The sequence below is a fragment of the Mesoplodon mirus genome (assembly GCF_964341445.2).
Source record: "Mesoplodon mirus genome assembly, chromosome: 7".
NCBI lineage: Eukaryota > Metazoa > Chordata > Mammalia > Artiodactyla > Ziphiidae > Mesoplodon > Mesoplodon mirus.
Genome location: NC_138983.1, coordinates 114,731,454 through 114,748,095, shown reverse-complemented (window position 1 = coordinate 114,748,095; position 16,642 = coordinate 114,731,454). Strand labels below are relative to the sequence as shown.

The following is a 16,642-nucleotide window of genomic DNA, read 5'->3' as shown; positions in this document are numbered from 1 at the left end:
GAAGAGCCAACACCTATCCTTCTCAAATTCTTACAAAATATAACAGAGGGAGGAACACTACCAAACTCATTCTATGAGGCCACCATCGCCCTGATACCAAAACTGGACAAAGATGTCACAAAGAAGAAAACTACAGGCCAATATCACTGATGAAAATAGATGCAAAAATTCCCCCCAAAATACTAGCAAACAGAAACCAACAACACATGAAAAGGATCATACACCATGATCAAGTGGGGTTTATCTCAGGAATGCAGGGATTCTTCAATATATACAAATCAGTCAATGTGATATACCATATTAACAAATTGAAGTAGAAAAACCATATTATCATCTCAATAGATGCAGAAAAAGCTTTCAATAAAATTCAACACCGATTTATGATAAAAACTCTACAGAAAGTAGGCATAGAGGGAACTTGCCTCAACATAATAGAGGCGATATGTGACAAACCCACAACCAACATCGTTCTCAATGGTGAGAAAGTGAAAACATTTTCTCTAAGATCAGGAACAAGACATGGTTGTCCACTCTCACCACTATTATTCAACTTAGTTTTGGAAGTTTTAGCCACAGAAATCAGAGGAGATAAAGAAATAAAAGGAATCCAAATGGGAAAAGAAGAAGTAAAGCTGTCACTGTTTGCAGATAACATGATACTATACATAGATAATACTAAAGATGCTACCAGAAAACTACTAGTAATCATAATTAATTAATAATAATTAATGCACAGAAATCTCTTATATTCCTATACACTAATGATGAAAATCTGAAAGAGAGATTAAGGAAATATTACCATTTACCACTGCAACAGAAAGAATAAAATACCTAGGAATAAACCTACCTAGGGAGACAAAAGACCTGTATGCAGAAAACCATGTGACACTGATGAAAGAAATTTAAAATTATGCAAACAGATTGAGAGATAGACCTTGTTATTGGGCTGGAACAATCCACATTGTGAAACTGACTATACTACCCAAAACAATCTATAGATTCAATGCTCTCCCTATCAAAGTACCAATGGCATTTGTCATAGAACTAGAACATAAAAGTTCACAATTTGTATGGAAACACAAGAGACGCTGAATAGCTAAAGCAATCTTGAGAAAGAACAGAGCTGGAAGAATCATGCTCCTGGTCTTCAGACTATACTACAAAACTACAGTAATCAAGACAGTATGGTAATGGCATAGAAACAGAAATATAGATCAATGGAACAGGATAGAAAGCCCAGAGATAAACTCACGCACATATGGTCACCTTATCTTTGATAAAGGAGGCAAGAATATATAATGGAGAAAAGACAGCCTCTTCAGTAAGTGGTGCTGGGAAAACTGGACAGCTACATGTAAAAGAATGAAATTAGAACACAACATCATACACAAAAATAAACTCAAAATTGATTAAAGACCTAAGTGTAAGGCCAGATAGTATAAAACTCTTAGAGGAAAACATAGGCATAACACTCTGACATAAATCACAGAAAGATCCGTTTTGACCCACCTCCTAGAGAAAGGGAAATAAAAATAAACAAACGGGGTCTAACGAAACTTCAAAGCTTTTGCACAGCAAAGAAAACCACAAACAAGATGAAAAGACAACCCTTAGAATGGGAGAAAATATTTGCAAATGAAGCAACTGACAAAGGATTAATCTCCAAAATTTACAAGCAGCTCATGCAGCTCAATATGAAAAAATAAACAACTCAATCCAAAAATGGGCAGAAGACCTAAATAGACATTTCTCCAAAGAAGGTATACAGATTGCCAACAAACATATGAAAGGATGCTCAACATCACTAATCATTAGAGAAATGCAAATCAAAACTACAATGAGGTATCACGTCACACCAGTCAGAATGGCCATCATCAAAAAACCTACGAACAATAAATGGTGAAGAAAGTGTGGTGAAAAGGGAACCCTCTTGCACTGTTGGTGGGACTGTAAATTGACACAGCCACTATGGAGAACAGTATGGAATTTCCTAAAAAAACTAAAAATAGAACTACCATACTACCCAGCAATCCCACTACTGGGTATATACCCTGAGAAAACCATAATTCAAAAAGAGTGATGTACCACAATGTTTATTGCAACACTATTTACAATAGCCAGGACATGGAAGCAACCTAAGTGTCCATTGACAGATGAATGGATAAAGAAGATGTGGCACTTATATACAATGGAATATTATCAGCCATAAAAAGAAATGAAATTGAATTATTTGTGGTGAGGTAGATGGACCTAGATTCTGTCATACAGAGTGAAGTAAGTCAGAAAGAGAATAACAAATACCGTATGCTAACACATATATATGGAATCTAAAAAACAAATGGTTCTGAAGAACCTAGGGGTAGGACAGGAATAAAGATGCAGATGTAGAGAATGGACTTGAGGACACAGGGAGGGGGAAGTGTTAGCTGGGACAAAGTGAGAAAGTGGCATGGACATATATACACTACCAAATATAAAATAGATAGCTAGTGGGAAGCAGCTGCATAGCACAGGGAGATCAGCTCGGTGCTTTGTGACCACCTAGAGTGGTGGGATAGGGAGGATGGGAGGGAGACACAAGAGGGAGGAGATATGGAGATATATGTATATGTATAGCTGATTCACTTTGTTATAAAGCAGAAACTATCACACTATTGGAAAGCAATTATACCCCAATAAAGATGTTAAAAAAATTAAATAAAGATCTACTGAGGTAGTCAGTAGATAAGTAGATTAATAGTGTTTGCCAATGTTTGAGGTTCTTCCTCATTCTTGTCCAAGGTAGGCTTGTACTTCTTGCACCCTTTTTGTTTAGCTAGGTCTATGTGACTCTTGCTGACAAATGAGTTGTAAACAGATGTGATGAGTGCCAGAGCATTTAATTGCCAATTAGAAACCTCTCCACAACTCTTTGCACTTTGTAGCATTCAAGATGGTAGCTGCTATGTCAGCTTGGATCCCTGAGTGATTGTAATAAACAAAGTGCCCCTACTAATCTGGTGTTTGTGAGTGAGAAATACTCTTTTGATGTTTTAAGCCACTGTGACTTGGGGTTGTTTATTACTGTGGCATAACCAACTTATCCTGGCTAAGCATCTACATATCATATAAACATCAGTATTCTATCCAGTATCCTATTTAGAAATGTCTCAGAAATGAAAATGGTTCAATATAATAAAATGGCAATTGTAATATATATTTATTCACAGATAGATTATTCTGTTTTCTTGAATACTCCATTAAAAAATGACTGTGAAATAAATTGAACGTAAATAAAATTGTGAGTTACCTGTTTGAGCGTCCTCTCCATGTCAATCCCCTGGCCCCATGGAGCAGCAGGATTTGCCAGACAATCCCCAGCATTTCCTCTCCTGGAAATATCAATTTTCTGTCTCCTAAGACTTCGGAATGTTTCAGCCATCACAAGGACTCCATCATAAGTCAGAGCAGATGTATACTAACAAAATGAAAGTAATTATAATGGTAAATGTTAAATTCTTATCAATCACCAGAATTGGGGACTAGTCTGGGGACTGTGTGTTTATGACATAAAGTACCATGCTGCCAGAAGGGCAGTTAAATTACTGATAATTAATTGCCTCTAGCTTCAGAAATTTCTATTATTGCTTTATTACAAAGACTGTATATCTATTCTTAACACTGTGATTTTAAAAGGAGAAAACACACTCTGAAAAATAGAAATTCTAATGCACAATTTTCCTTCAGTTGGGAGAAGCAAGGCCTCTAGGTGTGGTCTTTTTGTTGTGTCCAAGTGAAACAGCTAAAGTAGATTTAAAAAAAGGCTAAATGCCGTATTTCCAAAATCTACCTTGTAATCTCTTGCTGTGTTTGAACTCCAGGAGGGCTGGAATGTCTCACTCTTTCCTCCTCCAAATGCCCATCAGGGGTCCCTGAGATTTAATATATGTTTATTGACCTGGAGTATATAACTCTGTCCAGTTTCTCAGAAGAATGAGTGGGAATGTTTACTGTTACTCAGATATAGAATGCCAGAAATAACATCTATTTATTTAACAAGTGTGTATACACATGGCTAAATAAGCACAAGTATTGTTATGTCCATGCCTGTTGAGTGTGCTCAGGAAGGTTAAGTCATTTCTCTAAGTTTCTATCGTAACTTAGGATAAAGTGGAGAAATGAAGTATAGATCATCTGCTTTCTGATGATCGTCCCACGCTTCTCTTTGAGAAAAGACAAAACCCTCAGGAAAAGATTATTAAGGTTAGGAGAGGAAATGAGGAAAATCTGAGAAGAAAATGTGATTTGTTTAAGCTGAAAATAAAAAGAACAGGGAACAGTTGTAAAGTTTGATTAGAAAATTCCTAAACATATGAAACATATGGAACAATTTTCTTGAAGTGTGGCAGAGCATCAACTGCTAATCATAACAAAAAACTACATTATCTCTTTCAGGAATTCCATATGGGCAATTCTATATGATTAACATACTCTAAGCCTATACGAGAGGTACTTTTGTGCTATGGAATGTGGAAAATGATCCTGATTTGCTGCTTATAAATTAATAAAAATCATTTGAAATTTAAATCATAGAAAGTAAACTTAGGCAATATATCTGCTAAGCATAGCAGTCAGTGATCCTGGGAAGAGAAGGACTAAAACATGGATAAGATAAAGAATATAAATTCTAACAAAGAACCTTTCAATGGCAGAGAATCTAATTAAAGCTTCATCAGAAATATTTATGTGTGACTTATAAATTATAAGCCTTGCTATATATTCTTCAAGGACATGATAAAATAGGCTTAATGGTAAGCATACACCCTCATATTTGGAATTAGGTGGTCAAAGGAAATTAAGGTACTTAACCAAGGTACTAAGCCAAAAATGGACATACCTCCTCCCCTGCCTGGAGCAACATACCTCTGAGTAGAGAAAGCCATCAAATTATCTTTCTGGATGGCAAGAAAATAAAAACAAGAAATAAAGTAGAACTTATCAAAGATATAGAGGGCAAGAGAAAAAATGCAATGCTAGCATTTTAGGATCAAGAGAGAAGAAAAGAAAACTATTGTTGCTTTTCTAATAAGAAGAAAGAAGCTGAGAGATATGACTACAAAAAAGCAAAAGCACTTGCTGTGTTTTAAAAAGTCCATTCATTTTTATGAAACAAGTGAACTAGAAAAGAGAACACATATCGTATAGAGTGGAGCAGAGAAAAGCAGACATTCAGCCAGAGTGGCAAAAGCTTTTGATGGGTCATAGAGCTGATAGATGGAAAGAAGCAGTAGTTTAAACTGGTTTTACCATTTTAAAGGATTTCATTCTTTTCCATGTGTCTTATTGTGCTAAAGTCCAAGAAATCATATTTATGGGCACGCATTTCTAGATGGTATCTAGAAATTCTTATTAAACATACTCTTCATTTTGGAGGAGAGTAAAACTAAGTCTTGACCTAGAGCTATTCACTGCTTTAACCAGTGATTAGAATGGTGGGATGAATTCTGTTTATCAACATTTGTATATAAAAAGATAGAGTTTGGCAGAATCACAGCACAGTGGCAAGAATTTAGGTTTTGAGAACTAGGTGAATTCTCAGTCTGCTACTCATAGTTTTATGGGAATATGTTGTACATTCTTCAGCTATGAAGCAGAACAAAATCAAACAAAATAATGACTATCTTCTGTGGTACTTGTGAGGATTGAAGTTCATAGCATATCTGAGAGCTAGATACTGGCTAGGAATAGTGAAGACTACAAAGATGGCCCAAAAGATGGCTGTCTAGTGCTCCTCAGTACAAGAAAGTTGTGATGTGTCTTATGGAAGAAAATACATGTTAGATAAGCTTTGTTTAGGCTTGAGTTATACTGTTATTGGCCATGAATTCAATGTTAATTTATAAACAATGTTTTAAATAAGATATCTTTAATCAGAAACACACATAAAACAAAGTGTTATGTGTTGATTGGTTGACAAAAATGTTGTGACCTCATCTTGTAATTTCCCCTAGGAGTAAGTGTTCAGTATTCACTCATTCAGTGTTCATGGCAACTTTATAGAATGGAACTACCATGAACAATAAGAACTGGCTATATCTATTTATTAAATGGCCACTGGGTGACTACTATTATGCTAAGAAAATTGTGAAAGATGAGAAAATTATATGTATTTATATATAAAACAAAGTGCCCAAAGCTTTGACATAGATAAGTCTGGTTGGAGATGATCAAATAGTAAACATTTTGATAGGCTAAAGGCAAGATAGGGAAGGACAAACCACACCAGTGTGTCCAGACAGGAGGACCACAGTGGACACATATTATTATATATTATCACTGAAATGAAAAAAAAAGTCACAAGGTGCTGCAAAACACTGCCAAGAACTTTGAAGCCCATTCTAGATACTAAAATTGTAAGGGTAAAAAGAACTTGAAGAGATGGTTTACAGAAAAAAATGCTGAGATAAAAAATGGCTGAGAAAAAGATGTGAGGAAGGAAGAAATACAAATAGAGAAGAGAAGGGCAAGTGAGTCTCTACATACATTGATGACAGAATGAGGGGAATATGCTGTAAAGCAAAGTGTCCCAATGAGTTTAGAAGTATGATTTACACTTTTCTCCTTGTGTATTAATACTTGATATAATTGAGCTTTGGGGATGATTTTTCTCTGAACCAGCTTGAAGGCAAAAAGACTAAAAGACTTCTTAAGTTTCTTTTAATCCTGAAGGTGGTTTACATCTTAAATTTTTTTTGGATTTTAATATGCTTTCATATGTATTATCTAAGCATGAGAAGTGGTGTAATATAGTGGACGATGCACTTGCCTAAGACTCAGGGAACCCATGACTTGGTCCTGGGAATTCCACAAACCTGGTCCTTGACTCAGGGACAGCCAATTAACATACCATTTAATATCTTGCATTTATTAATCTGTAAAATCAGAGGGTTGGACTACAGTGCTTGAGCATAGTGGATACTCAATAAATGCTTTGTTTTGAAATTCCATGCTTCTATAGAGTAGTGAAAATATTATGACTAGCCAAATTCCTATATTACAGAGAAGAAATTGACATGGATAGTAGGGAAAGTTTTATAATTAGGAAATGGAAGAACCGACTTGCTCTACCCCTAGATTACAGTTTTCTAGGCTTGAATTTCCAAATTATATTTGAAAACTTTTTACTAGAATACACAGTGAGAGATTAGTAAAAGTTATTGAAATGATTATTCCTTTTTATGTAGGAATTCAAAACCATGTAGGAGTTGGAGTTTAAGAAACATTATGCCATTATTTACATGATATCTAAGGAAGTCATCTATTTTTTCAGGAGAGAAAAAATTGTGCTTATGATCAGAAATTTACCAGCTTCCTTTGTAGATACCAATAACATAATTCTGCAATATCTGTCACATAAAATTAAAAAATCTGACATTTTACTGTTAACTTGAAAGGGAGATTTTGCAGAAGCTTATACATTTTACATTTCTACCAATTTCCCAATTTCCCTACTCTTTGTAAATCACTTTGCAAATATATTTTTATCTGGGTGGAATAGCTACCAGTGATTGTTCACATTTGAAATATTTAGTTAATACAAATTTTTAAAAAGTTACAATTTCTTCATGGAAATTCATACACAAAGTAATAATAACATAACATAACATAACATAATATAATATATATAATATAATATAATATATAATATAATATAGTAAACTACGTGAACTAATGTCTAACAACTCCTCTCTTAAATATAGAAATTTAGAAGTTATTAAGGGCTGTGTGACAAAGAGTGACAAAATATTTCTGCCCTATGTCACACTGTGTCTCGAAAAATATTACTAGGAAAACTGCATAATGGGCTTTCTACCTTAAATTTTAAAAAATACTAAAAATTCTAAAAATAAGTAAGATAAAAACAAACAAATACCTTTGGAGGTGTCTCGGATCCTGGATATTCTCTCTGATCTAGTTTCTTCCAGCGATCCATTAGTTTGGTTACCATAGGTGTATTAAAATCTACTAACTGGAATCCTGTAACATTGGCTCCACCATGTATAAACCTCTCAAGAGAAATATCCTTGAATCCCTATAAAGCAATATGACAGTTTGTTATGTTTAGTTTATTATTATACATTTGGCTCTTCAATGGTAACATAAATTGGTAACCAATATGATTTCTAATAAAGTGATGGCTAGAAACAGATGGAAGATCCAATTTTGCTGTTAAATTCTGTCACTCAAAATTTAATACATGACACCACATCAACAAAAGAAAAGACAAAGATCACATGATCATCTCAATAGATACTGAGAAAGCATTTGACAAAATTCACCATCCACTCATGATAAAAATTCTCACCAAAGTGGGTATAGAGGATACATATATCAACAAAATAAAAGCTATTTATGACAAACCCACAGCCAACATAATACTCAATGGTGAAAAGCTGAAAGCCTTCTTGCTGTCCAGCTTTTGCCTCCTTTGTCAAAGATTAACTGACTATAGGTGTGTGGGTTTATTTCTAGGTTTATTTTTAATCCTAAAATCTGGAGCAAGACAAGGATGCCCACTCTCACTACTTCTATTTAACATAGTATTGGAAGTCCTAGCCACAGCAATCAGAGAAGAAAAAGAAATAAAATGTATCCAAATTGGTAGGGAAGAGGTAAAATTGTCATTATATGCAGATGACATGATACTATATACAGAAAATCCTAAAAACTCCACATAAAAACTAGTAGAACTGATAAAAGGATTCAGCAAGGTAGAAGGATGCAAGATTAACCTACAGAAATCTGTTGCATTTCTTTACACTAACAATACATATCTGAAAAAGAAAGTGTAAAAAATAAACTTTCAAAAAAAAATTAAAATACCTAGGCATAAACTTGACCTCAAGGTGAAAGACTTATATCCTAAGAACTATAAAACAATGATAAAGGAAATTGAAGATGATTCAAAGAAATGGAAAGATATCCCATGCTCTTGGATTGGAAGAATTAACATTGTTAAAATGACCATACTATCTAAAGCACATACAGATTTAATGAGATCCTTATCAAATTACCCATGCCATTTTTCATAGAACTAGAATGAATAATCCTAAAATTTATACAGAACCACAAAAGACCCAGAATTGAAAAGAAATCTTGAAGAAAAAGAACAATGGTGGAGGCATAACCCTCCCAGATTTCAGACAGTACTACAAAGCTACAGTAACCAAAACAGCATGGTCTTGGCACAAAAACAGACATATGGATCAATGGAACATAATAGACAGCCTAGAAATAAACCCACACACCTACAGTCAGTTAATCTTTGACAAAGGAGGCAAGAATATACACTGGAGAAAAGAGAATCTCTTCAGCAAGTAGTTTTGAAAAAGCTGGACAGCTGCATATAAATCAATGAAGTTAGTATATCCCCTCATACCATACACAAAAATAAAGTCAGAATGACCTAAAGACTTAAGTATGAGAAATGATCCCTTAAAACTCCTAGGAGAGAACATAGGCAAAACAATCTCTGACATAAATTGAACAAGGTTTCATAGGTCAGCCTCCCAAGGCAAAGTAAATAAAAGCAAAAAATAAACAAATTAGACCTAATCAAACTTAAATGCTTTTGCCAGTAAAGGAAGTCATAAATAAGATGAAAAGACAACCTACAGAATGGGAGAAAATATTTGTAAATAATGCAACCGATAAGGACTTTATTTCCAAAATATACAAACAGCTCATACAGCTTAATAGCAAAACCCCCACAAACAACCCAATCAAAAAAATGGTCAGAAGACCTAAACAGACATAATAGACATGTTTCCAAAGAAGACATACAGATGGCTGAAAGGCACATGAATATATGCTCAACATTGTTAATTATTAGAGGAATGCAAATCAAAATCACAATGAGGTATCACCTCACACAAATCAGAATGGCCATCTTCAAAAAGTCTACAAATAATAAATGCTGGAAAGGGTGTGGAGAAAAGGGAACCCTCTTACACTGTTGGTGGGAATGTAAATTGGTGTAGCCACTATGAAGAACAGTATGGAGGTTCCTTAAAAACTAAAAATAGAGTTACCGTATGATCCAGCAATTCTACTCTAGGGCATATATCTAGAGAAATCTCTAATTTGAAGACATTTGCACCCCAGTGTTCATAGTAGCACTATTTACAGTAGCCAAGACTGGAAGCAACCTAAGTGTCCATCGACAGATGAATGGATAAAGAAGATGTGGTAAATATACACTATGGAATATTACTGAACCATAAAAAGAATGAATGCATGCAGCAACATGGATAGACATAGAGATTATCATACTAAGTGAAGTAAGTCAGATGGAGAAGGACAAATATCATATGATATCAGTTATATGTTGAATCTGAAAAAATGCTACAAATGAATTTATTTACAAAACAGCCTCAACAGACATAGAAAACAAACTTATGGTTACCAAAGGGGAAGGGGTGTGAGGGATAGATTAAGAGTTTGGGATTAACAGATACACACTATTACATATAAAATAGATAAACAACAAGAGCCTATTATATAACACAGGGAACTCTATTCAATATTTTGTAATAATCTATAATGGAAAAAATCTGAAAAAAATATATACACACACATATATATATACACACATATGTGTATGTGTATATAACTGAATCACTTTGTTCTACACCTGCTGCTATGCTGAAGGTAAAGGTGAAAATATTACCACATCTGATTATAAGCTCCTTTTAGTTATGATCTGAAAGAATGGTGGGTGGCTCAGTTAATTTTAGCTATGTCTGTTTGAGTACAGGCAATATTTTTTCCTTCATATATTTTAAAATAATTTTATACAGCAAATTGATAGGATCTAGATTGTGAAGAAGTTTTCTTGGAAATGGTTACTTTGGTGACTGTTTAGATTTCAGTTTTCACCCAGAGAGTATTGTGGAACTGAAAGTTCTGAGAAACACTGTAATAAAATTGTAACTCTATAGTCCTGGGGCAGTGAAGGGAGGTGGTCAGTGTTTAAGTAACTAAGTGAATAATGTCCCAGAGGCAGAGGGGAAACCAGGGTAGAGGCCTTCTGCTTGTTGAAATAGGCTATTCAACAATGCTTGAATTTCACAATGGTTAGTGACATCCTAAGAAAATATTAATTTCCAACTTGGTTTTCCTTTAAATTTTCATTTAGAGTTCATACATCCTCTGGGAATAAGGGGGAAAATGAAATTAATAAATTATAGAACTTCAGATATCCTGATGATTACTCATGTAAATCTATATACATCCATCACATCATAGGTGTTTAATAAATACTTATTTTATGTTTTTTCTAATTAAGATAACATTTCTGCTGTTTTGCATTTCAGGTTCACAGGTTGACTAAATCATACTGAGACAGCTTGGGTGCAGTTAAGAACAAGGAACCTTAAATAGAGTGGGAGAGATTCTGTCTTAACACCTTTTAAAAATTAGGTTAAAAATTGACTTAAAGTATGCGGTTTTGATGATCATGTAGACAGATGGTGGAGTCAGACATGCTCAATGCAGAAAAGTTGAAAAATATAGGAAGCACCAAGCAAAAAGTAAAATAATGTCTCCAAATTAATGGAATCTTTAACCGGGGTCATTGCACTTGAGTAAAAACTTGCTAGACTCCAAATTTCAAAAATTGAGTTTTAGTCTCCATTCTTATTAACCAGACAACTAAATGTGGACAAGTCACTTTCCTCTCTGTGTATTAATTTCCTTACTTTCTAAATGAAGCATGAATGGTGTGTGCATGTGTGTGTCTGTGTGTGGTGGTGTGGAATAGGTAAGGAATATATTCTGTTAATTTTTAATGATATAACCTGAACATTCTATAATTTTATACTACTTTATGACAGAGCCAGGTGTTTTCCTAGATGTGATAGTAAATTTTAAATGATAGTACGATTTTAAGAATGTACCTTGAAGGAAATTGCCTTGGAACAAACATCAACAGTTCCTTATTGTTACTGTTGGCCGTATTTAAATCATCTGACTGCTGGAGGAAAGATGAAGAATGCTCTGAATATAAATACAGAGGATGTTTGTAAGGCCAAATTTCCCCTTAAGGGTGGTATAGGAAATGCTTAAATGAATGGTCACTTTGTGGCTATATAACGTATTTACTAATCTTGAGTTTATTTATTTGAATTTATTTATTCTTTGCAACTAGACAGCACAGAGCTTCAATCTTGATTTTGAGACTTAGATGTGTGTGATCTTGGGTAAATTATACTGAACCCCATTTTCTGATATATGTTTATCTATTTTGAGGATTAATTAGAAAAATTATAGTAACAAAATAAATACAGTAACATAAGCTGGGTGCTGGAGGATAAAAAACTGTTCAACACATAAAGAGTAAGGATAATGGCCCTTTTTACAAGGTCAAAAAAGACATTATTTCTTCCCCTAATGATCTTGTGAGGTGCTAATGTCTCATTTGCTGCTAGGCTACAGGAAGTTGGACAATATCTGGCACAGAGGAAGTATAAAATACTGATTTCATAAAGGAAAACAATGAATGTCTTCTGTACTATTAGTGTAAAGGGTGATTTGTGAACCCAGAAGAGTGGCTATCTGATTAGGTATATAAGGACAGCTTTCTAAAAGAAGTAACTGTTAATTAAGGCTGGGTGGGGTAAGTGCCTCCTGGTGTAGAAAACAGCATAAGCTAAAGCTGCAAACATAAAAGCAACATTAGGTCTGGGAATTAATTTGGTTTTAGGAAGGGACATATATAGGGTGGAGTGGGAGAGAGACTCTTGGGTTAAGCAGGGATAAATCTTAAGGAGCTTTGTACATTAAGGTAAGTAGTGTAATACTTTATCCTAAAGAATTTTAGTAGTGTGGTACTTAGATTTAGAATGCTTACTCTGATAGGAGATGGTAACAATGGGTTCAATTGCAGTATGTCATTTTGAGAGAAATGCAAGAAGTCAGTGGCAGGATGAGATGGAAGCAGGTAGAGTTGGAAAGACCAAGGGGTCTTTCCCTTTTATGAAGGGCATGAATTCTTTTACTGAATTTGCAGCCTGGAGCCAATGAAAATAATTTAAGCAGGGGAATGAAATAATCATACGTGCCTTTGAAAAATAACAGGGAGCAAAGTGAACAAATAACTGGAAAAGAGAAAGACCAAGAGCAAAGTAAGCAAATAATTTTCTTGTTTAAATCTTTGAAAAACAGACTACATTAAACCACCAGAGAGACAGTTTTCCTGTATCTATGTTTCTTTGAAATTTCTAGAACAAAGCTTAATTGATTGAGATACCATATGCTTTCACCAGTACCTCTAGATGTGTAAATAAAACATACATATACACACATATTTTGGGCATCCTAAACCTGGGGTCCAACACTGGGAAGATGAATCCCCTTAGCTGATTTGGAAACCAGTGGCACTAACAGTAGGGCTGTAAGAAACATTGACTGCTCATGAAGAACACAAACACACTTGCTTACCTGTGGGAACAAGGAAGAAGAAGCAAATTGAAACAGCCTGGGACTCTGACCAGTTACCTATGACTGCCCCAGCATGTGCCCTGGCCTACAATGAACACCTCCTCCAGCCCCTCTTTCTCCAGCCACTCCCAACTAGGGCAAAAACTACCATAGCTGAGGAGAGTGCACAATTGGTGGGGATGGAGCTGGCATGGTGTCTGAAAGGGGCAAGGGTGGTCATTACTGGGGTTTGTGAAGGTGGCAGATCAGGAGCAATATGGAACTCTGACTGGTGTGCCAAGACTATCCCAACACATGTGCCAGCCCCCACCTGGTACATATTCTGGTCCCTCTTCTCCAGCACTGCTCCCCTCTGGGGCAAAGGTGCCATTATTGGGAGTGGGGAGGGCACACACTTAGAGGAAATGGAACTAGCTCTGACCCAAACCTTGGGGCATCTGCTCCAGCAACTTGGGACCCAATACCACCCATGATAGGGCAGTGATAGCCACTAAGCATCGGAAAAGCCCCAGATCACACTTGGCTCTAGATGAAGTCTCTCCATCATCAGTACCATCTCCTGTCAAAATGATAGTTGCCAGTACATTCTGGCATGGGAAAAACATGAAACATGATCACTTCAGATCCAGACCTCCCACGAAAGCCACTGGGCACATGTAGATGGTATTGAGATGTTCGCACACAAGGAAACCCCTTGAAAACCAGGATGGGTAACTGTGTCACCCAATTTTATAGAGAAAGAGAAAATTAAGCAAGATGAGAAGAAAGAGGAATTTGTTCCAAATGGAACAATAAGAAAAAAAAACTGAAAAAACAACTAATAGAACAGAGATAATTTACCAGATAAAGAGTTCAAAGCATTAGTGATAAAAATGGTAATGGAACATGGGAAAAGAATAGATGAAAACAATGAGAATTTAAACAAAGAACTAAAAAATATAAAAAAGAACCATTCAGAACTGAAGAATACAATAACTGAAATGAAAAATAGAACGAATAACAGCAGATTAGGTGATGCAGAAGAACACATAAGGGATCTGGAAGATAGAATAATGGAAATCACCCAATCAGAACAGCAAACAAATTTTTAAAAATGAGGATATTTTAGACACCTCTTGGACAATATCAAATGTACTAATATTGGCATTATAGGGGTCCCAGAAGGAGACGAGAGAGAGAGAATGATTGCCAATATATTTTATAATATTGTGGCTGAAAACTTCCCGAATCTGAAGAAGGAAACGGATATCCAGGTACAGGAAGCATAGAGAGTCATAGACAAGATGAACCACCCAAGGACATATTATAATTAAAATGGCAAAATCTAGAGATAAAGAGAGAACTTTAAAGGCATCAAGAGAAAAACAAAGAGTCACATAAAAGGAAAACCCCAAAAGGCTATCAGCTGATTTTTCTGCAGAAACTTCGCAGTCAGTAAGGCAGAATCATGGTATATTTAAAGTGCTAAATAGGGAAAAACCTACAGCCTACAATACTCGAACTGTCAAGATTATCATTCAGAATTAAAGGAGAGCTAAAGAAGTTATCAGTCAAGCAAGAACTAAAAGAGTTCATCAATACTAAATCAACCATACAGGAAGTGTTAAAGGGGCATATCTAAGTGGAAAATAAAAGGCTACACCAAGAAGAACTTATAGGAAAAAAATCCCCACTAGTAAAGAAAAATATATAGTAAATGTTGTGAATTAGCCACTTAAATAAGCTAGTATAATGGTTAAAAGACAAAAAAAGAGGAAAATCAACTATAACTACAACAAATAGTGAAGAAATAGATATGAAGATGTAAAATATGACATCCAAAACACAAAATGTGGGGGAGGGGAGTAAAAAAGTAGATGGTTTATAATGTGTTTGAACATAAGTGACTATCAGTTCAAAACAAGTAGATATAGTTAGAGGTCAGCATTTATGAACTTGATGGTAACCAAAAATCAAAAATCTACAATAGATACACAAAAGCTAGAGAGAACCAAACACTAGCATACCACAAAAGAAAATCATCAAACCACAAGTGAAGAAACTAAAAGAAAAGAACAGAGAACTACAAAACAAGAAGAAAACAAGTAACAAAATGGCAATAAGTACATACCTATCAATACTCACTTTGAATGTCAATGGACAAAATACTACAATCAAAAGACTTAGGATGGTTGATAAAAGAACAAGACCCATCTATATGCTGCCTATAAGAGACACACTTCAGATCTAAAGACACACAGACTGAAAGTGAGCGGATGGAAAATATACTCATGAAATGACAAATAAAGCTGGAGTAGCAATATTCATATGAGACAAATCAGAGTATCCAAAAAAGTCTATACCAAAAGACAAAGAAGGATATGATATAATGATACAGGGATTGATACAAGAAGAGGATATAACAATCATTAACATACACACACCTAAAATAGGAGCACCTAAATATATAAAGCAACTACTAATAGACATAAAGGAAGAAATGAACAATAATACAAAAACAGTAGGGAACTTTAACACCCAACTTACATCAATAGACAGGTCATCGAGACAGAAAATCACTAGTGCAACAGAGATTGTGAAATAAACAATAGACCAGTTGGACTTAATAGATATCAACAGGATATTCCATATCAAAACAGAAGAATACACATTCTTCTCAAGTGTACACAGAATGTTCTACAGAATAGATGACATGCTAGGCCACAAAACAAGCCTCAACATATTTAAAAGAATAGAAATTATATCAAGCATTTTTTCTGACCATAACAGTATGAAACTAGATATCAACTACAGGAAGAAAAATGGAAAAGACACAAGCAAATGTTGAATAAATAATATGTTACTAAAAACAAATGGGTCAATGAAGAATTCAAAGAGGAAACCAGAAAAATACCTTGAGACTAATGAAAATAAAAATACTAATTTCCAAAAACAATGGGATGCAGTGAAAGCAGTTCTAAGAGGGAAGTTTCTTTTAATTGTTAATTTTTTTAAAATTTTTATTTTTCAAAAATTTTTTATTTTTTTAAATTTTAACTATTTTTTTTGATTTTTATTTTTTTAAAATTTTACTGGGGTATAGTTGATTTACAATGTTGTGTTAGTTTCAGGTGTACAGTAAAGTAAATCTGTTATAACATACACATATCCACTCTGTTGTAGA

At 34.7% G+C, this 16,642-nt stretch overlaps 1 protein-coding gene across 3 annotated transcripts in view; it reads right to left on the bottom strand.

Annotated features, from left to right (window-relative positions):
- Positions 1–16,642, bottom strand: part of GRIA4 (glutamate ionotropic receptor AMPA type subunit 4) — a gene marked incomplete at its 3' end in the record, with an annotated part of 526,629 nt that overhangs the window by 80,567 nt on the left and 429,420 nt on the right. For all 3 annotated transcript variants that reach the window (XM_082627369.1, XM_082627368.1, XM_082627370.1), the window contains exons 6-7: positions 7,913–8,071; positions 3,290–3,457 (exon numbers count right to left, since the gene is read on the bottom strand). In XM_082627369.1, coding sequence (XP_082483495.1) covers positions 3,290–3,457; positions 7,913–8,071 — 327 coding nt within the window. The remainder of the gene's footprint in view (positions 1–3,289; positions 3,458–7,912; positions 8,072–16,642) is intronic.